The sequence below is a fragment of the Notothenia rossii genome (assembly GCF_949606895.1).
Source record: "Notothenia rossii genome assembly, chromosome: 2".
NCBI classification, from domain to species: Eukaryota; Metazoa; Chordata; class Actinopteri; order Perciformes; family Nototheniidae; genus Notothenia; species Notothenia rossii.
This window is the reverse complement of record NC_136904.1, coordinates 21,962,601-21,981,397: the sequence shown is the minus strand read 5'-3', so window position 1 is coordinate 21,981,397 and position 18,797 is coordinate 21,962,601. Positions and strand designations below refer to the sequence as shown.

General features: G+C 38.2%; 1 protein-coding gene across 2 annotated transcripts in view; it reads right to left on the bottom strand.

Moving 5' to 3' along the window:
* Positions 1–330: 330 nt before the first annotated feature.
* LOC307029459 (glypican-6-like) overlaps positions 331–18,797 on the bottom strand; it is a 172,529-nt gene continuing 154,062 nt past the window's right edge. For both annotated transcript variants that reach the window (XM_079665490.1, XM_079665491.1), the window contains 3 exons: positions 8,718–8,848; positions 6,610–6,785; positions 331–5,037 (listed from right to left, as the gene is read on the bottom strand). In XM_079665490.1, coding sequence (XP_079521616.1) covers positions 4,808–5,037; positions 6,610–6,785; positions 8,718–8,848 — 537 coding nt within the window. In that variant the 3' untranslated portion in view covers positions 331–4,807. The remainder of the gene's footprint in view (positions 5,038–6,609; positions 6,786–8,717; positions 8,849–18,797) is intronic.

The following is an 18,797-nucleotide window of genomic DNA, read 5'->3' as shown; positions in this document are numbered from 1 at the left end:
GTAATTCCATTTATTAAGGAGATGATGGTGGATGCATTTTCCACATATTTGATAACTGTTTAAACTGATGCCCTGTTATCTGTTACATTTGACAAAAGACACATTTGGATGTAAAAAGTGTGTGAAGTTAAAGCTCACAGTAATGTTATCCATGTAACACTTTGAACTATATAAGATAAAGCATTTCATATCAGTTCATATCTAAATCCAATCTGTCTTCCCCCAATTTAAAGTTTTTAAAGGAATTGTAGAATATAATATCTTGTTGTTTGTAGGTTCCTGATCAATGAAGATACATAGTTTGCAAAGGACATCGGCGATAGATAGAGCCACAATATAAAGTATTTTATTAATAAAAGGTTTATTATTACATTTGTATTATTTTCTGTATACAAGAATGTGTAACAAAAGCCAAATAAGCAATCCCTTTGAGTCTTTTAAAAATGGTAAGGCATGTCTGCTTGTATAACCATCAACTTCAGTTCCCCCAAAACACTTCAAACAGCGTGCACTGACAGCTCCAAAACTTGTAATGTGCTCCTTAGTTATCTGATTTTGCAAATCACAACAGTACCACACTCACAGCATGTTTTAGCAAAAGTGCAGCAAACGATTAACATCAAATGGAAAAGACCTTGCATAACACGTTTTCTGTAAAAAACCTCAGCCAACCACGATTACATTTTTTTTTCTTCCGTTTTTCAAATGCCAAACAGACAAAGAAAAGAACAAAAACAAACACAAAAAGCTCCCAGACAAAATGAAGCTAAGCAATGAAGCATCTCAGACGATGATACTGAATGTCTGCCTTGTCAGGAGAGAGAGAGGAGAACACAAGGCGGTGAAGATGGCAAACATTCCTCTCGATGTAATGAGAGAAGAGGGTTGTTTGTACTGATACAAGCTCTTTGGGAAATTCAGCTCACTTGTGAAAGAGTGTTTTCTTGATTCACTTTCTTTCTTGTTTTTCAGGAACACCATTAAAGACCTGCCTTATCCTCACCATCCAAAAACTGTTGTTGCAATCAAAGATCTTGGGGAGTTCTCTCATGGGTGCATTCAATGTTTGTGTGGCTGTAGACGGTTACTGAGTTTCTTACACTTTAGAAAACATAGTTGTTAAGTTTCTGTCTCACTGCTGACCCTGACTCAGAAATGTCTGCCTCCACAAAGTTTTTTGAATACTTGAAAACTGAATGTATCCGACTGCAGTGATATGTAACCTGCTAACCCTCACTTCTAGTCAAACTCTTTCTCTTCCTGTCGTGTGCTGTATATTTATTTAATCAATTACAACATCGCTGAAGGATAACAATCATCTGAATTCAAATCTGTTACTGACAGAATGATTGTAATTTTAAGGGAAACAATATGACACTTGACATGGAAAATGTGATACTTGACAATACATGTGCTGACAAAAAATCTATTTGTGTTAAATGTATCAAATAAAGTGTAGCTGAATTCTCTGAGAACTCTAAACGCCTGAGGCTGAAATTGAATCATCAGTTTGACTCCATGTAACAGAGCATCATTTTTAAATGAAAGCTCTTTTATCTGCTGCTATCCAGGACTGCACTCCTGGGCAGATACATCCAGATCAGGAAAACTGTTGCTGCACATCCTGCCCACTAGCAAGTCTCTTTATTGAATATTTAGCACATTATAAATAGTTAATGCTGGATGTCCATCCCTTCTAACGGCCTCCCATCTGTCTGACCCACTAAGTGAGTTCAGATCAGGATTTGTTTACTGCAACTTCTGTCTGAGTACGGTGGTCGCTCTCTGTGCTCATGCAAAGATGATCTGGCAGAGGACACACGAGCAATCCAAAAAGTAGATTTTGGGAGGTTGGTAAACTGTTGTTATGTTTTTAGTTTCCCATGCACCCCTGGTTCTGTTTTATACACATGTTTAGCTCTAAGGTGCTCAACAGGCTTTCTCTGTCACCCCTCATGTATGCACTGACATCTGCATGTGGTTGTTCGTCCAAACAGAATGGATTTACAGACCCAGACCTTAAAAATGCTGATTGTATTTTATAACATCCACATTGTGACTGAAAGACTTTGGGAGCAATAAGAGAAACAATGAGACGAAGTTGACCTCCCCCTTCAGTGGCACTGTTGCGATGCTGACCTGAACCAGCAACGTGTTACCTTGACCGTGTATTCATTTGGATAATTACTTACATTTGTATCTTTATCATTACTGCTGATATGTCACATCTGCATGACTGTAATAATATTTTGGTAGCGATGTCTCTAATGTTATTTTTATACTAGCCCTTCTGAAAGGGAACGTTTTCAAATGTAACTGAATCACCAGAACATTTGAAAAATAAATAGCAAATGCATTCATGTTTCTCTCCACTGATGTCCTGTTGATATTATAAATTGGTTGCAAGTGCTTTATGTCTGTCATAATATATTCCCCAATTTGTTTCAATATCATTGTTTTACCTTTACACTGACCTTTCAACTCAGCCTGAAGTAAATACTACTTAAGTAATATTTCACATTGGTTTACATTTGTTGCCTGTCCAATACGAATTTTATATAGACAAATTAAATACAGTTTGAGCATAAAAACAAATTAAAATGCATTTTCTATATTTTCATTTAGTGTTGTCTTTCCTCGGGCGTTGCTTGGAGAGAGGCCTGTCGCCGTGCACATTAAGGTTTACGCACCAGTGATTTAATAATCATGCTGGTTTTGGTACGAGGCTGCTGTTCAGTCACCTTCTCCTGAGGCTGTTTCAGCAGGGAGCAAGGCGAGGGTGGTCAAAATATTTTCCATCTCTTCTGCAGTGGGAGCTTCCTGTGGTGTCGGGGTGTCTTTTGTGAGTCGTGAAACCACTGAGGGGGGATTTTCTCTCAGGTGCTGTGAAGTGTGTGTGCTGCTGCTGCAAACTTTAGAAATGTAGACATCAGTCCCCTCTTGTTGTTTCTCATTTGAAGGAGAAGTACTGCATTTCATGTCATTTGTGTCTAAGAACATCAGATATCTTTTTCAGATCTCGATGCTGTTTTCACTCGTGTCCCATGCATGCTTTAGTATGCTTCGTGAAATGTTCAGTCTCATTGAGATGCTCAGAGCAGCTGTTCATTGCAGCTGTGGGTTTGTGGAAGACCCACGTTGAGACAAGAGACTTACTTATTAGCTATATGAAAGGATTTGAGGTGCTTATGGGCTGGTGGGATTTAATCCTCCAAGGCACACTCCAGCACTACGATGGCTGTTCTAAACATTTATGATTGAACAAATATCCCTTTTTTTCTTTGTTTGTGTAACTTCTACATGTCTGGAACCACATTTTCTGTGTGACCTGAGGTCAAGGCCATAGTGTTGTGTTATTGGAGTGCATACAGAGCCAGTTAGAGGTCAAGCCATAGGAGCTGAATAGAGGTTATGAATAGTAATCCTAGTTCTAAGATACAGAGCGCTCTAACCTTGGCGCCCTATTTCGTTTAGAGTTGCTGACTTTGTAAATGCTTTTAAAAAACACCTGACCACTTCTATACCCTGCATTATTGGTGGATCCGTTTCAGTGGTCGAACAAGAACATGCACATTTCAGCGTGGTGCACTATAATAGGGCCAGGGCCTGTCAGAGGGCTGAGCTATTACAATTTGTACAATTTGTAACATATATGTTGTATAAAGGATTAACATTAATCCTTAGAATAAATAATAAAGCAATGGAGAAAAGAAATAAATGAAAATATCCTTAGAATATACCTAATATTATCACTAATACACGTTTGAGTTCTCTGAGAATTAAAATAATATCTGAACTTTTTAGGTGTATGTTAAGTACCCAAACAGAAGAGAGTATGTAACTGTATAGCGTTAGCAGGCAATTGTTGTATAATGGCTCACAATAACTTTCCTGTTTATTTTTAAATTGTTCAGGTGATCCAATAACTCGTTAAAACAAATAATACATTTATAATTAAACAAATGGAGCTGTTAACTAAACCAGCAAGATTACATTACAGTACCTTCCAATGAAATATATACTGCAACTGTGTATAAGTACAATACAATCAGTTACATGATCTGAAAATATAGGTCTTCTGTCTCTATGGGATGGATGTTTCCTGTAGCTTATAAACGTATGAAGCCGAGAAAAATAATCTGTGCAAAGTAGTTCTCTCTGTGCAATACATTAGCACTTTCAAGAATTAATCAAATGTGCAACTCTAAAGTGGCTGTAAGAACTGCTGCTCCCTGAAGTCACACTGATATAACCAAACAGGAAACCAGGTGAACTGCTAGCTCTGTACAATCCTGTACCAACCAAGCCCAAACTGTGTAGCCTGCATAAATAAAACAAAACATGTTTTTGTCAGTTTAACATAATGTCCATGCATGCACACAGTTAGACTTTCTCCATTTGTCTGAGGGGGAAAAGACTTGTAGGACAAATTGGGTGTTGTCTTGTTGTCACAACTTCATGATACCAAAGGAAACAATTACAAATAAATGTCCCTTGATCTGAAAAATCAGAGCTGTTGTGTTTTAGAAGTATGTTATTTAAAACGCACTTTAGAATAATGAGAAAACCCCACCTTTTCTTTTTTAAGAGATGTGAAAGCTGGTTCAGTGACGGCACCAAGCATTCTTTGGGGGACGAGCAGGATGCTGCGCTGCACTCACTTCCTGTTCTACCACACCACAATAAGCCACTCTCCACAGGTTTCCAGAAGGTTCTACATGTCCAGTGAGGGAACAGCAGTAGAACTTGCTGTTAAACATACTGTATGTAACAGCAGACAAGTCAGTGATCAGGCCACACTCGTGTATTATCTCCATTGAGTCTGCATTGCCCCCAGTGGGAGTGTGAGGGCGGCCACCACCAGCACTAGGGAGGGTCCGCTGGAAAAGGACTTTCCTGCCGCCGCTGCTGCTGCTGCTGCACGTTCATCGCTTCTGTCTGCTCCAATCACAGGAGCCTCGGTTGCAACAAAAACAAACTCTGTTGTGCAGCCATCAGAGCAGCCGCTGCCACTGCCAGAAGTACTGCCTTCATCGCCTGCAGCAACAAAATCACAAAAGTTAGAATTGAATTTAAATATTTTTCCACAACAACTATTATCTGATCCATGGCAAAGGGAAAGCAAAAAAGCTCAGGTAACAAAAGAAATCGGCCCAAGAAACTCACAAGACTTACATTAATACTCATTTGGCTTATTTCAATTGACTGTATAGTTTTGTTACCTTTTTAGGAAACACAACAATAACCATCATTAATAAATTGTTTATAGTTAAGTAATCTGTTAAAACGATAACTAATAAGGCATACTGATTATTAGTGACTCTATGATGTATGTAAAAGTCGTACAAATAAATTAAATATAATCAAATATTTGCTAATGATAACCAAATGATTCTATAAACATTACATAGATAGATGAACCACATTTTTATAACACTTAGTTCATGGTTATAGTTGGTTTGTAGATCGTCTATACTCTTTTTTTATAACAGCTAATAGAAATGACTTGCAGGTCAAATAAAACTGCAAGGAAAAATCACACTAATATTAGACTGCTGATCAATAAGGGCTGAAATGGGTTGGGATTTCAAATGTTCTTATGTACTTTTTGAAGCACCTCGTGTTTGACAATGGATGTGTTAAAATACTGACGCTGCATATGTTCAGCACCCAACTTCTCAGAGATAATGGTGATTGAGTAAGCTTTCAAGGGAACTTTTATCAAAATGAATTGACGTCACTGCAAATGTTCTGTTTGTCATAAGTGCTGGTGTGACCGGGCCTTCACAGGTTAAGGAGCAATAAGTGAATGATTAGCTGCTATAATATAGCAGAGCACAAGTAGATCATAAGGAAAAGCGCTTGATAAATGTAATGTATTATTATTATTATTATTATTATCATTAATACAAGGATTGAATCTGCTTCTGTGAGATGTGAACCTATTCAACATATTCAGTGCCTGCAGTACTAGGTTCCTGGTGACAAGGAAAACACAATTGCTAACAGAAAAACAAACATGACAGTGACAAAAATGGAGTTGACAAACAAAGGTTAGTGGCAGTAGACTCACAGAGCCAGATTTTATTTGAAGCTATGAAAATCTTCAATCTTGTCAGCTGTATGGGATCCCCATAATCAGGACGAGGGAATGGTTTCTGTCATGGCAGCGTTGCAGATGTACATCTTCCTAAATAGCCTTGCTTGTCTGTCATTGCATGTGTCACCTCCGTACCTACGGCTATTTATTCTCCTAATAATGTCAGTCTTGCCTCAGTGCAACGCTGGTGCATCCAGTGGAGTTTTATGATGAGTTGCAACATGAATGACATCCGAGATCTTATTTCGGTACCGTTTATACTTCTGCAGGGGTATTTGTCTGTGTGTGTGTGTGCGTGTGTGTGTGTGTGTGTGTGTGTGTGTGTGTGTGTGTGTGTGTGTGTGTGTGTGTGTGTGTGTGTGTGTGTGTGTGTGTGTGTGTGTGTAGTGTGATCCAAATCAACCAGCATGCAGTGAAAGAAACTTTTCTCTCTGTGTTTTACTTCAAAATATTATTATTATCTTGTCTACACCTGCATTTGCAAACACCCAAGAGATTGGAGAACTTACTTGAGTCTTGGAAGTAGATATCATTGCCGTTGTAGGCGTTCTTTAGCTTGTTGGTCATGACACGTAGAGCCATGATCTGCTGTCGTATCAGTGTGTCCGGCCTGGTGATGTCCACATCCACCTCTGGGTTGCTCACCTGGTTGGTAAGACCCTCCCCCACGACTTCAGGAAAATATCTGGACACAATGACACAGGAACAAACTGAATCACCTAATATCTCCTTGTCGTATTGGCACTGAAGGCACTATCAAAATGGAAATATTTTCGAGATGTTATTTTGAGTTTGGGCCTCCCCTCAGCTTGAAAGCTTGAAAAAAGGCATCCCCCCTTCCTGCTGGTTTACCTGCTTTCTTTCACTCAATTCCTGGATAAATATTGGATCATGATTATGTTATTTGTTTCCATAGACACTCAATAATTGAGTTTGAATATCTCTAAGGCATTCAATGATTTCTGACTCTGTGAAAGTAGGGAACCGTTAAATCTCTGAAATATCTCCAACAAAATCACATGCATTTAGGCAATTCTATTGATCTCATGATAGGTAATCCAATATTCACACTGAGTTAAGCCTCCCTGAGGAGGTCTCTATCCTGCTTTAAAAACCTCAAGTTTAGTAAATTATGCATCAGAACTAAAAAACGATGTATGATAGTAGAATACAAATTTGCAGACAACAACATTTCCACATTTGCTTCATTTGCTATCTATCAGGCTAACAAGCGGCATCAGTGACAGTGAAGGCATATTACTGTATGGTGGCTGACAGATCTACACACTGCAACTTTAGAGAATATGAAAATGGTGGTGAGGATGTTGTCTTTATGTACATGTGTTTTGAATACTTATATGTGTTTTCTTAAATTGCTGTGTTGTGCTCTATCTTCCACCAATGCAATCAGTTGAGTCAACCTCTTGTGCGGACATTGTGTCCCTCTCTGTGTGTCACTACGGTAGTTCTTTGAATGTTTGCTTACTCCACCACACCACAAATAAAAAATCTCTACAAATGGTGAAACATATGTGAATATTGATATATGATCTCGGTGTAAAAGCCTAAGAACCCATAAAGTAGACCAACTAAACCAAAATTACAAGAGCTACTCTTTGTATTGAAGGATGCTAAAATCAGGCAACACATAAGTGTGTAAAAGGTCTCTATGGTCTCCTTCATATTGGGAGTGGTTTCACTTTGCTTTAGAGAGCCCTTTACGTGCCTGATGCCCACAAATAAATAGTGTGTGTGTTAATAAATAAATAACAAATACTTCAACTGCTGTGCAATGAAAACAATGCAAGTCACCGAGGTGTCGACCTTGACCGCCCACACCTTTAGTAGTTCCTACAAAGCCACTTCCCCACAATCATCATAATAAATGTAAACAACGTACATGGCAATTGTTAGTACTCAAAGCTCTCAAGCTATAGCAGCGTATTAGAGTCCTGCCACAGTAACAGATATCAGATATTTTTTGCTCAGTTCATTTCATCTATTGATTGCAGTCGGGTAGGAAAGAGTATTTCAATAAATATAGCAGCCTTGGCTTTTCACTAGTTTTGTATTTAATTTGATACTGTCTATACAAAGTCAAGTGTGCATAGTTTGTTTTTAAGGAATAACAAAAAAACGATGATATCATAACAAACTTCCTTCAGGGTGTGACATTTTATCATCTCTGGCAATCAACTTACCTTCCAGATTTAGAGCTTAAAATGTTACTGGCACAAACAAGATAAATAACATGCCTTTTATAGCACCATCTGGTGATTTTATTACTTGGAGTAGTCCAGAGTGATGGGGTGATATATTTCCTCTGCCAACTTCTCTGGTTCACTGTTGGACTCGCTGTCCAATCTACTGTATGGCTCGGAGACTCTCTACAGGCTGCGGTGGTGATAAGAGGTGTTAGAAACTCCACAGTCCTCGGGGTATTAGAGCCTCGGAGCTTATATATAGAGGTTCTCCATATGCACTAACCATTGTGCTCACAGAGAGAGTGTTAATCTGGGAATACAGTGTGGTTATTTTAATCCCTGGCAGGCAGAATGTGATAACCGTAGAGTGGGGGGAATTTGCCGTGGTTAGACTGAGAAGCAGAAGTCCTCACCTGCCCTTCGTGTGGCTGTTCCAGCACTGATCCTCGTCAGACTCTGTCAGCTTGCCCTTGGCACAGATGTCATCAGGCAGGTTGGACCAAAACCTCTTGGACTCCTTTAACTTCTCTTTGATGTCAATCACCTGCCATAGGCCAAAACAGAAATATTATATATTAGGGTTGATCGTTTTGTATTTTACAGGCTGAGAAGTCAGGGTGAGAAGTGATTCAACTCCATTTGTCCTATATAACACAAAAGTACACACAACCGTATGCAGGTCACAGAATATTAGATTGTTTCCACTACCGTTAGTGAACTTCATTTGAAATGTATTAATATTTACTATGGTAAAACAAAATAAACTATCTCAGTGATACAGAAATAAACGATAAAACAAAAAGTAATACAGCAGCCTCCATTAGCTCTATCTCTTCAAATATATGCGTGACAAATCACGATTTTAAACATTTTTGTGGAGGCTAAAGTTTGTGCATTTGAACCCCCCCTTCTGGTCATTTATCCCCCCCAGAGTGAACTGCTGATGGACTGCCTGGGGTTTCTTTTTCTTACAATTTTGCATGCTGTCCACTTCTATCCATATTGCGCTCATCTCTGATTCATGCAAGAAAGGCTTGGGCTTTGGAATTTGATATTTGGCGTGAGTGGTCACCCCCGACTGATTCCATCTGGACTCAGCAAGAAGTTTGAGCAGACAAACAGGCGGAAAAAATAACAACATGAGGCGAACAGAAGAACCCACTGTCGCTTTTTTTAGTTTTGATATAGTTATTAACAATGATGAAGACGGAGATCACGATAGCTTAACTGATCTCAATATAAGGTATTCATTTAGTAATGCTATCAGGTAATCTTTCTAAGTATGCATTACATGTGTAAACACTGAGCCTCTGTTACAGGAGAGAAGTATGATATACAGTACAGAGCCTGGACATTCATTCAAAGAGAGTGTTGTGAGATCCAATTGAAGATTTATACACTTACAGAGTTCAAAGTTATAGGAAGTAATATCATTCACAGAGAGTTAAATGAGAAGCCTTAACACAAAGAAAAAACATGCAATCTTCTGCTTTAAAACTCAAAACAAATACACATACAAAATCCAGATTAGAAATCCTGCATCCATAAAACAGAGAGGCTTGACAAGCGATGTATTCATTGTGGGTTTATGCTTGTGTGTGAGTTTAAATGTATTTTGGCAAAAAACAACACTATTGATGTTTCAAGACCTTCTCTGTGAAATTCTATTGCTTTCAACAGTGTTTCAATGGTTTCTTTCAATTGTTTTGGACGTGAACCAATTTCAGTAGTTTCATTCTTTAAGGCTCTGAAAAGCTTAGACTGCTAAAGTATTTCTCATACAATTCATACCGAAGTATTTCAAAAAGAAAATGTGATTAAATGCTGAGCCCAATGCCTTTATTCTCAATCTCAGTAATATTCAGGCAAAGTTGCATAAGTAAACAGATGTATGTTACTTTAGAGGAGAAACCATGTGATTTTAATATTTATTGTTATCTGTGCAGAGGTTCTCCGTTCTGGCAACAATCTTTGAAATAAACATTTGAAATTGTGCTTTAAAAACTTTATTTATTACCGAGTGCATGATAAAACGTGAACTATTGAAGAGTAATTGACATTAAGGACCATCTTTTTATCTCAGGCCTTTCTTTATTGGTTAAAACACAGGTAAGAAAATAGAGCTGCCATTGTATCCAAGATTCTGACACATTAATCAGCTTGTCTGTATCAATACAGTAGATGCCTGTTCCTCTGGTCCAGGGGTCTGCAACCTTTTTGACCAAAAGAGCCATTTTGCTCCTTTTTCCCAAAAAATGTTTTGTCTGGAGCCGCAAAACATATTTCATAGCTTGATAGCTAATAAAGTTGTATTTATTGTTATATCAGAAAAAAACTAGTTTTTTTGCATTTATTAGGCTATTTATTACATTATATACAACTGTTTACCTCTAATAAGAAACAAATAACTCCAATAAGGAGAATTACAAATAATACACAGGCTTACTTTAAAATAAATTAAACACATCACTTGGGGAGTCCTATGCACATTTATTATTAAAATGGGCCCACTTTGAAATAAATAAAACATATAGCTGCACCCTAAAAAGAGTTAAAGGTAGGGTAGGTAAGAATGGAGAAACCAGCTCGTGTGCGCTAGAATTTGAAAATACACAACCGGAAAAAATAGGCCTCTTCCTTCAGACTTTCTTACAGATTCCCTCCTCCAACACACACGAACGCGCATCATCAATGAGGCCACGAGATACATTTGTGCACAGATGGAAGGCTGACAGGCAGGTAGGCCATCCAGTTATTTTAGCCGGGCCGGCAAAAATGATTGGTCGTGCTTTTTACAGCGCTACGGCTTCCAGAGATTAATTGTTGTATGTATTTATTGTCAAAGCATTTAATATATTCATTGCTATCGGGACGTTAAGTGCATTCCATGGAATATAACAAAAAGTGTTTTCTGAAATAAATTACATACCCCATTGAATTATGACTGAAGATTGTCAGCTGTCTTCCTCTCCCTTGTTGTTCCTCGATACGTAAAGGCTGCAGCACCGTTGACAACTTCTCTCTACATATCAAACATACCAGTAAACCAGCATCGTTTGCTGTGAAAGCATATAACTCTGTCCACACAGAATTAAATCCTGTGTTCCTCCGGTACTTTTCTTTGATTTATCCATAGTTCGCTCATCGAGACGGGGTCCCCGCGCGAGCGCCTCCAAGAAAAGGCGCTCGCGCGGGACCGTAGCAGGATGTGACGCATATTTTAGTTGACCTAATTAAAACTGTTTTGTTTTTTATTTATGTGTCACAGTATCACCTCAAAATACAAGATAATGAAACATTTTCAACCGTGCAACAAAATATAAATAGTCCTACAAATACTTGTATTTTATTTCCTTCTTATTTATTCAAGGGAGCCAGAGCAGAGGGCTTAAAGGGCCGCATGCGGCCCGTGGGCCGCGGGTTGCCGACCCCTGGTCCATTCAACCTCAGTAGAGGTGAAATATACATTTTAAGCTTCAAATGGTATTGTTGTGTTTATTTATAAGACTATAAATAAACTATGTTTGCCTTAGGATTACATGGATGAAAAAACCTAAAAAAAGTGCTATGGGTAAAATCATACCAGCTACTGAGCTTGCATCTACAGTGGACCAGGGGTGTCCAAACCGTTTTCACTGAGAGCCTCTCACTAGAGGTGAGGTATATTGCATCATAAGTTAAGTTATAAGTATGCAAAATCAATCAATTATAGGTAACTTTGCTTGGTAATTGAATATGCTTAAAGAAACAGACAGCCTACTGTACATCACAGCTTTCCATAAAGTCAGTTATAAAAAGTGCAGTTCATTCCTTAAAACAGAAGCCTCAGATTGCTTATATTTAAGGGAAATATGAATACATTATTGGGCTTTTTTAAAAATCGATTAAGATTGGTTAGAAAATGTTTTCAACTTTAATTGACTGCATTTATTTGAAAATGGGGCTTATGAACACATGAATACAACTGTGTAATATATCTCATATATATTTAAGAAGTACAATATAAATCAAGCACACATTTCAGGTGGTGGCCATATTCCATTATACTTTTAGAATAAGCTGAGGGCCAATTTAAAATGGACAACGGGCCGCAATTGGCCTCCAGGCCGTAGTTTGGACACCCCTGATATAAACAGATGCATCCAACCAGACAACATGTGCTGATGAAGACTGTGCGATAAGGTTAAAAGTTCCAGAAAAAGATACAAATTAAATCTTGAATTATGATTCCTTAGTCAAACTATTATTTCCAAGGTCAAGAAAGAGCTAAGGTTTAAGATTTCATATATACAGCAGCAATAATTCATTAAAAGACCAGTCTATAATAACAAGGTTGAGGCTACAGCAGCATTTTATATCAAACCTTTCTGCAGCAAATACCAAGATGTTTTAAACACCCACTCTTTTTGTGTGGCGATCACATGAATCTATTCACATACTCTATCTATATATTCCAGACACTTTGCCAGATGTACTGCATATTTTAAACAGTCCAGGGAATTAAACGTGTTATCATTTAGTCATCCCATTAGAAGGATTCATACATCTTTCAACAGTGGTTAACTGTTCTGTGCAACGTTTTACACATGAGCCTTATCAGCTGATCAGGAACAATTATTTTTGCTAAAAATCTGACTGATTTGAATTAACTGTCTTCCCCTGAGTTGCAGCTATGCCCCTGTTTTATAATTCATGTTAATCCATGATTTGGAATAGAATATCGACAAAAAAAGCACTCAAATTCTTTACCATGTATTCTGAACAGCTGTAGGGAACAGTATTTATTATCTGTACGTTTCAAGAGCTTATTATAAGTGACTTTGAAAACCAATGGGTCTCTGATTTCACAAAGAAGTAAACAAAAGCTCTCTTTTCTAACAATTGATATCAAGTTTATCTGCTGAATTTAAAAAAAATCCAGTTTTTAGCAGATGTTGAAGCTAAAGTTGGCTTTATATTACCTTTTTGAGTTATCTGAAGACTGTCTACAGCTGAACCATACAAATGGGTCCTTAATATGCACACTGGAGCAAGGCTGCAGTAGATGGTCCAAGTAAAATAGACTAAAAAAAGGAGCACCACTGTTATTGCAAGAGAGATATTCAGATTAACTATTAAAGTTGATTTTAATTTAAAGTTATGGTCGATTTCATCGGGATTGTTTGTACACTTTACAATAAGACTACCCTTATAAAGGATTCATAAAGGGTTTATAATTAGGTTATTAATTAGGTTGTAAACACTTTATTTATCAGTAAGAACCATTTATAAACCAGTTCTAACATAGTTTTCATACATCAACACAGGCTCACTATTTGGCAAGATGACTAAGTCTTATATTGGCTACCCTAGCTTACTTCGTCTTCTTCATCAGCCAGCATCCTTGGTATCTGTTGTTCACTGAGTTGATTCCCCCCCTTCCATCTTGATGTTTCTTGGCATCTCTTTATGACCATTTATTTACGAGTTACTAACATTTAAAACTTCCAAAAGGGAGCCTTATTGTAAAGTGTAAAACACATTCCCATTTATTAATGAGTTACTACCATTTATAATAAGGCTTAGCAGGAGATACATTTGGGCCCACTATTTGGCAAGCCACCGGTCACAGGTGCCCTGTTTATCTCATGTCTTATAAAAGCTTATTAATGATTTATAAAGGGTTCACAACCTAAGTAATAAAAGAATTACAAGCTATTTGTAAACCCTTTATAACGGCCCCTACACACGGCGGCGTGCGTTGTCGCTTGCCGGCGGGGGGGGCTGAAACTCGACCAACAACCAATCACATGAATCTCCCGCCCCAGACACACAAGCACGCCGTTTGATTGGCTAGAGCTTGTACTGGCATATGATTGGATTGGCTGACGCCTCCGTCGAGACGTCGAAAGTAGAACATTGCTCTACTTTTGCAGCGAGCACCGCGAGAGAAGCTACGCTTTGCTCCCACAATGCAGTTAAGCGAATCGTGACGTCACCCCATTCAAAGTGAATGGGCAGAACCGTTGAAGCGGCAACGCACGCCGCCGTGTGTAGGGGCCGTAAGGGTAGTCTTATTGTAAAGTGGTACCTTACACATGTCTGCTTTGCCTTTTCTACATACATCATACAATGAATGCAGTGTTGATTATTTAGCAGGCATGGAGTTGAATCTGTAAGTCACAGGTGCACTCAGCATCTTGAAGCGCCTCGCTCTGTGGTCAGTGGATAGTTGAGGATGCTGGAGCGACTGCTCTGCTGATGGAGTCTTGTGGAGAGACAGTCGAGAGAGAGCGGGAGCTATCAGGTTGGCTCTCCCAAGCCTTAGGTAATAACCCAGTGAGCAGCAACATTTCTTTATATTGGCTTTGGCTGTGGGCCACAGCAGCCTGGGATTCATTCAATAAAGCCCTTGCTGAATAGAGTAAACACCTCATACAGTATAAATGTACTCTGCTCCTTGAGGGGGTTGAGAATTTGACAGGATATTTAACTACTTCCCATTATGCTAAATATTTGACACATCTGCAAGTGCCAGCTGTTGTTCTAAAAAAATATATCACTCACTGACATAACAAATTAAATTAGTAATAGGTGGGAAAGGGAGTGGTCAAACCTGTGGCTCCTTAAAGACCCCTTCTTCTATTTAGAGAACCATCTACCTTGATTCCTGGACTCTGAGACATTCTACAAACTGAATGATTTTAAAAATAATTCATTGGATTTACATATTTTAATGGATCATCTTTTCATTCCATTTGCTAAGCTTATTTTTATTGGACTTCAACTCTCAATTTTCTACATTAGTACTGGATCCGTTATAATCCTATTGTAGAATCATAATCCCGTTGCTGCACATTGTATTTCTACGAGCTGCTACAACTTATTTTCATTTTTTGCAATTGCCAGTTTCTCACCTACAGGTCCTACTGCCCTCCAACTAATGAAGATACATCATACTTTTAATTTCTCTTCCTGAGGTTTTTTCCACTTATATACAAAATATTTACTTTCAGATCTTTCTCTGGGTTGGGTACGCTTGTGAGAAAGCCTATCAAAATGTCTATGATAATGGCATTAACAAACACACTTGACCTCAAATAACTTATAAGAGTTATTACCCTATAATGAGTTAAAACAAATTTGTATGTTGCTTCACAGATAATGGGACAGCTTCCTGGGCAATATTTGACTCCATTGGATATGTCTTTTAATACAAATAATATGTTCCAGTTGAATAAGATCACTTAACTTGACATTCTTGCTAAAATAGGTTAACCTCATTGAGGCTGTTTCAGCTTCAAGATTTTCCTTTTGTTTTTAGTTGATGTCCTAAGTGTACTTGGATTCTTTGTTCTTTTATTCAGAAATAAACCAAATACCACCCCCAGCTTATACATACATCCATTCTTTGGCTTCTAAAAATGAATGATCCTGAGAACAACAAAAAAATTGTTTTCCTACCCTCTAGTTACAGTTGAAACAGTGACACTCAATCAAAGTGGCAGTTGAAAACAGTAATAGCCCAAAATAAAAGGCACACGCACACCCACACACACAACCCTCATCATGTCCTAGCGACGCTGGGGATTTTGAAGAGTGTATACAGTGAAGCCTCGGGTCTTAACAGGACATGAAAGGGCCTCAACCAACAGGAGGCCACTGCAGGGGACTGCCCTCACATTTGATGTGGTAATCCTGTCATGGAGACACCAAAGCTGGTTAGGTTTAACACATAATGGTGTGGCTGTGATTCACGATGGCCCAAGGCATGGTCGCACTCACAACAAAATACGTATCAGATCAGAATGTGTTATTATACTTGAGCTTTAACCATGTTAATGCTCTTTTCTGCACACAGTATTTTTTAGGTGGTCGGGACCTTCGGCACGTTCATGAGCTTTTAATGGCAATGTGGAAAGAATAGGGTGCTGTGATTTTTTGCTCAAAGTGTTTTAAAACCAGTTAAGCCCCAGGCCCCCGGTACCAGGGACGAAACGCAACATCTCGCAAGAAACATCGTCCGAGGGCTTCTTAACATTTAACAAACTATGAATGTGTCACGGAAAGAAACTCAGCTATCAGACAATATTAACAATTTTTAGCTAAACGAAACACAAGGGTATAACAAGCCTCTGAATTAGCCCTGAGCGAAAAAATGCTAATGCACTTAGCACAAAACTCACGGTAGAAATACTTTATTACTTATCGGATCTGCACAAACAAGATATCAGCTAGCAAGCTGAGATTCCACAGATTCCAGAAATATAAGTATCATCACTGAGCAACCAGAACTCGCGGCAGGGGAAGCAAACCCAGACAACACACAACGTAGCCTTATGGGACCAAAACGGAAAATAAGTCTTACCGTTGTTCTTTTCTGATCAAAAGTTGTGTTCAATGGCATTAAAATGATAAAAACGCTGCTGAAGGTTAATCCAATGTGTCGGCGTCACTTTGAAATGATTACTGATAATCCATCGTCATATTTATGGCAAAAACTGAGTTTTCATATATAGCTGCTTTGATAGCTACAAGAGTGTATGACAGCTTCCGGTTTTGGGCATTCATCACTCATTCACCAATGGCCAATCAATGCATCAATCTTGATACTTATCTTGGGTACTTATTATATGTTATCGTTGTTTGGATTCCTAAAGCTTTTAGTCTACTATCCCATCATTGGTGGTTTTCACTATAACTAATGTTTTGTTTTCGACGGACACTAAAATTTACATTTTTTTTACTATGTTCCATCTGAATTTATTTAAAATAAAAAAATTCTATATTGATTCTGACTTTTCTACATCTAACTCAAAGGTTTATCTGCTTTGATAGCTACAAGAGTGTATGACAGCTTCCGGTTTTGGGCATTCATCACTCATTCACCAATGGGCAAATGGGCAATGTTTAGATGGATTTGAGGAACTTCCCATCGATTCCATTGGCTCTAACGGTTAAAAAGAGGTGTCAATCATCAAAATCGACCGATGGGTTCCAGAGATATGGAAAATGCACCCAAATGACCCCAGAAGTGTTTTTTTTTGCTAAGTCTCTCTAAAAAATTTCACTTGTTTTGCATCAATCTTGATACTTATCTTGGGTACTTATTATATGTTATCGTTGTTTGGATTCCTAAAGCTTTTAGTCTACTATCCCATCATTGGTGGTTTTCACTATAACTAATGTTTTGTTTTGGACGGACACTAAAATTTACATTTTTTTTACTATGTTCCATCTGAATTTATTTAAAATAAAAAAATTCTATATTGATTCTGACTTTTCTACATCTAACTCAAAGGTTTATCATTGCTTTGAGAACAAATATTATTAATGTACCCCTTTTAGAAGTGAAGATATAGTCATTTGTTCTGGGAATGTCATTTTCGAGCCTTAGACCTTAAAAACAGGCTTGGGGCTTAACTGGTTACAACTCGTTGAGAGCTGTTTTCACAATGTTGTTTCAATTTTTTTTAGTCAGCAATGTATTTCCATTACGTTCCAAACATGAATTTAGAAAAATGCACATTTGCAAAGTGCCCTAACAGGTTCTTCCTTGGTCCATGCGACTACCTTCTACCAAGTTTCATGAAAAGCAGTTTTCCCTTATGTCTGCTTAAAGACAAGCAGACTAACTTAGCTGAATACACAACCTCCTCTTTGGCTGAGGTAACAAACATGCCTCTGAGTGTACATAACAGTTTGTTCCACATGTATAGCATTGTGTGAAGTTTACATAAATTGTGTCAAGAGTTCAGTATCAACACAGCCTATTCTCGCTACAGCAGTAAACAAACACTAGTTCATACATAAATGCAAACATATACAAAAGTACACACACACTGGACTGAGGGTGAATTGTGAAGACAAATGTCTAACCATAACTCTTAACATGAGCGCCCAGGGCAGTAAGTCTGACTCCAGCAAGAATATTTTCTGCTTCCACGGCATCTGTGCAGCTTCTGCAGCCGCAGGGCTAGCTGCAGCCAAAGCTTCAGCGTCTCTCCGCGTCTCACAGGCACTCCAGAGTTCACTGTTGCACTGCCTAACAAGAACCTCTACATTTCAGATAATTTAAAGTCATTAATAATTTAAAGTCATTGGTGGAAGCAATTGAGGAACAGTAAACAGATTTGCAGCTATTTGTCTTCCAATTTGCAGTTATACACTATGTTGCCAGTTTAGTAGTTACACAAAGCTAAAAATGCTGTCGAATACAGCACAATCGGTTCAACAAGACCAACTGCTGCATCAAAAAGGATCACACAGTTGAATAAATGCATCTCTAAAACAGTCTCAGTCATAACTGAACATAAAATCCTTAATGAAGAGGATTCACTGCAGGATCTGAAGCATTGTTTAAACACATCGTCACTATTAACAATGCACATCACATATAAGCCACTAAAAAAGGCACAAAACAATGTGATCCACCATGACTCACTGTGTAAACAGATGTATAAGTGAAAAGCTCACAGTTCTATACAGTAGCTAGACCTATATTCACGATCATA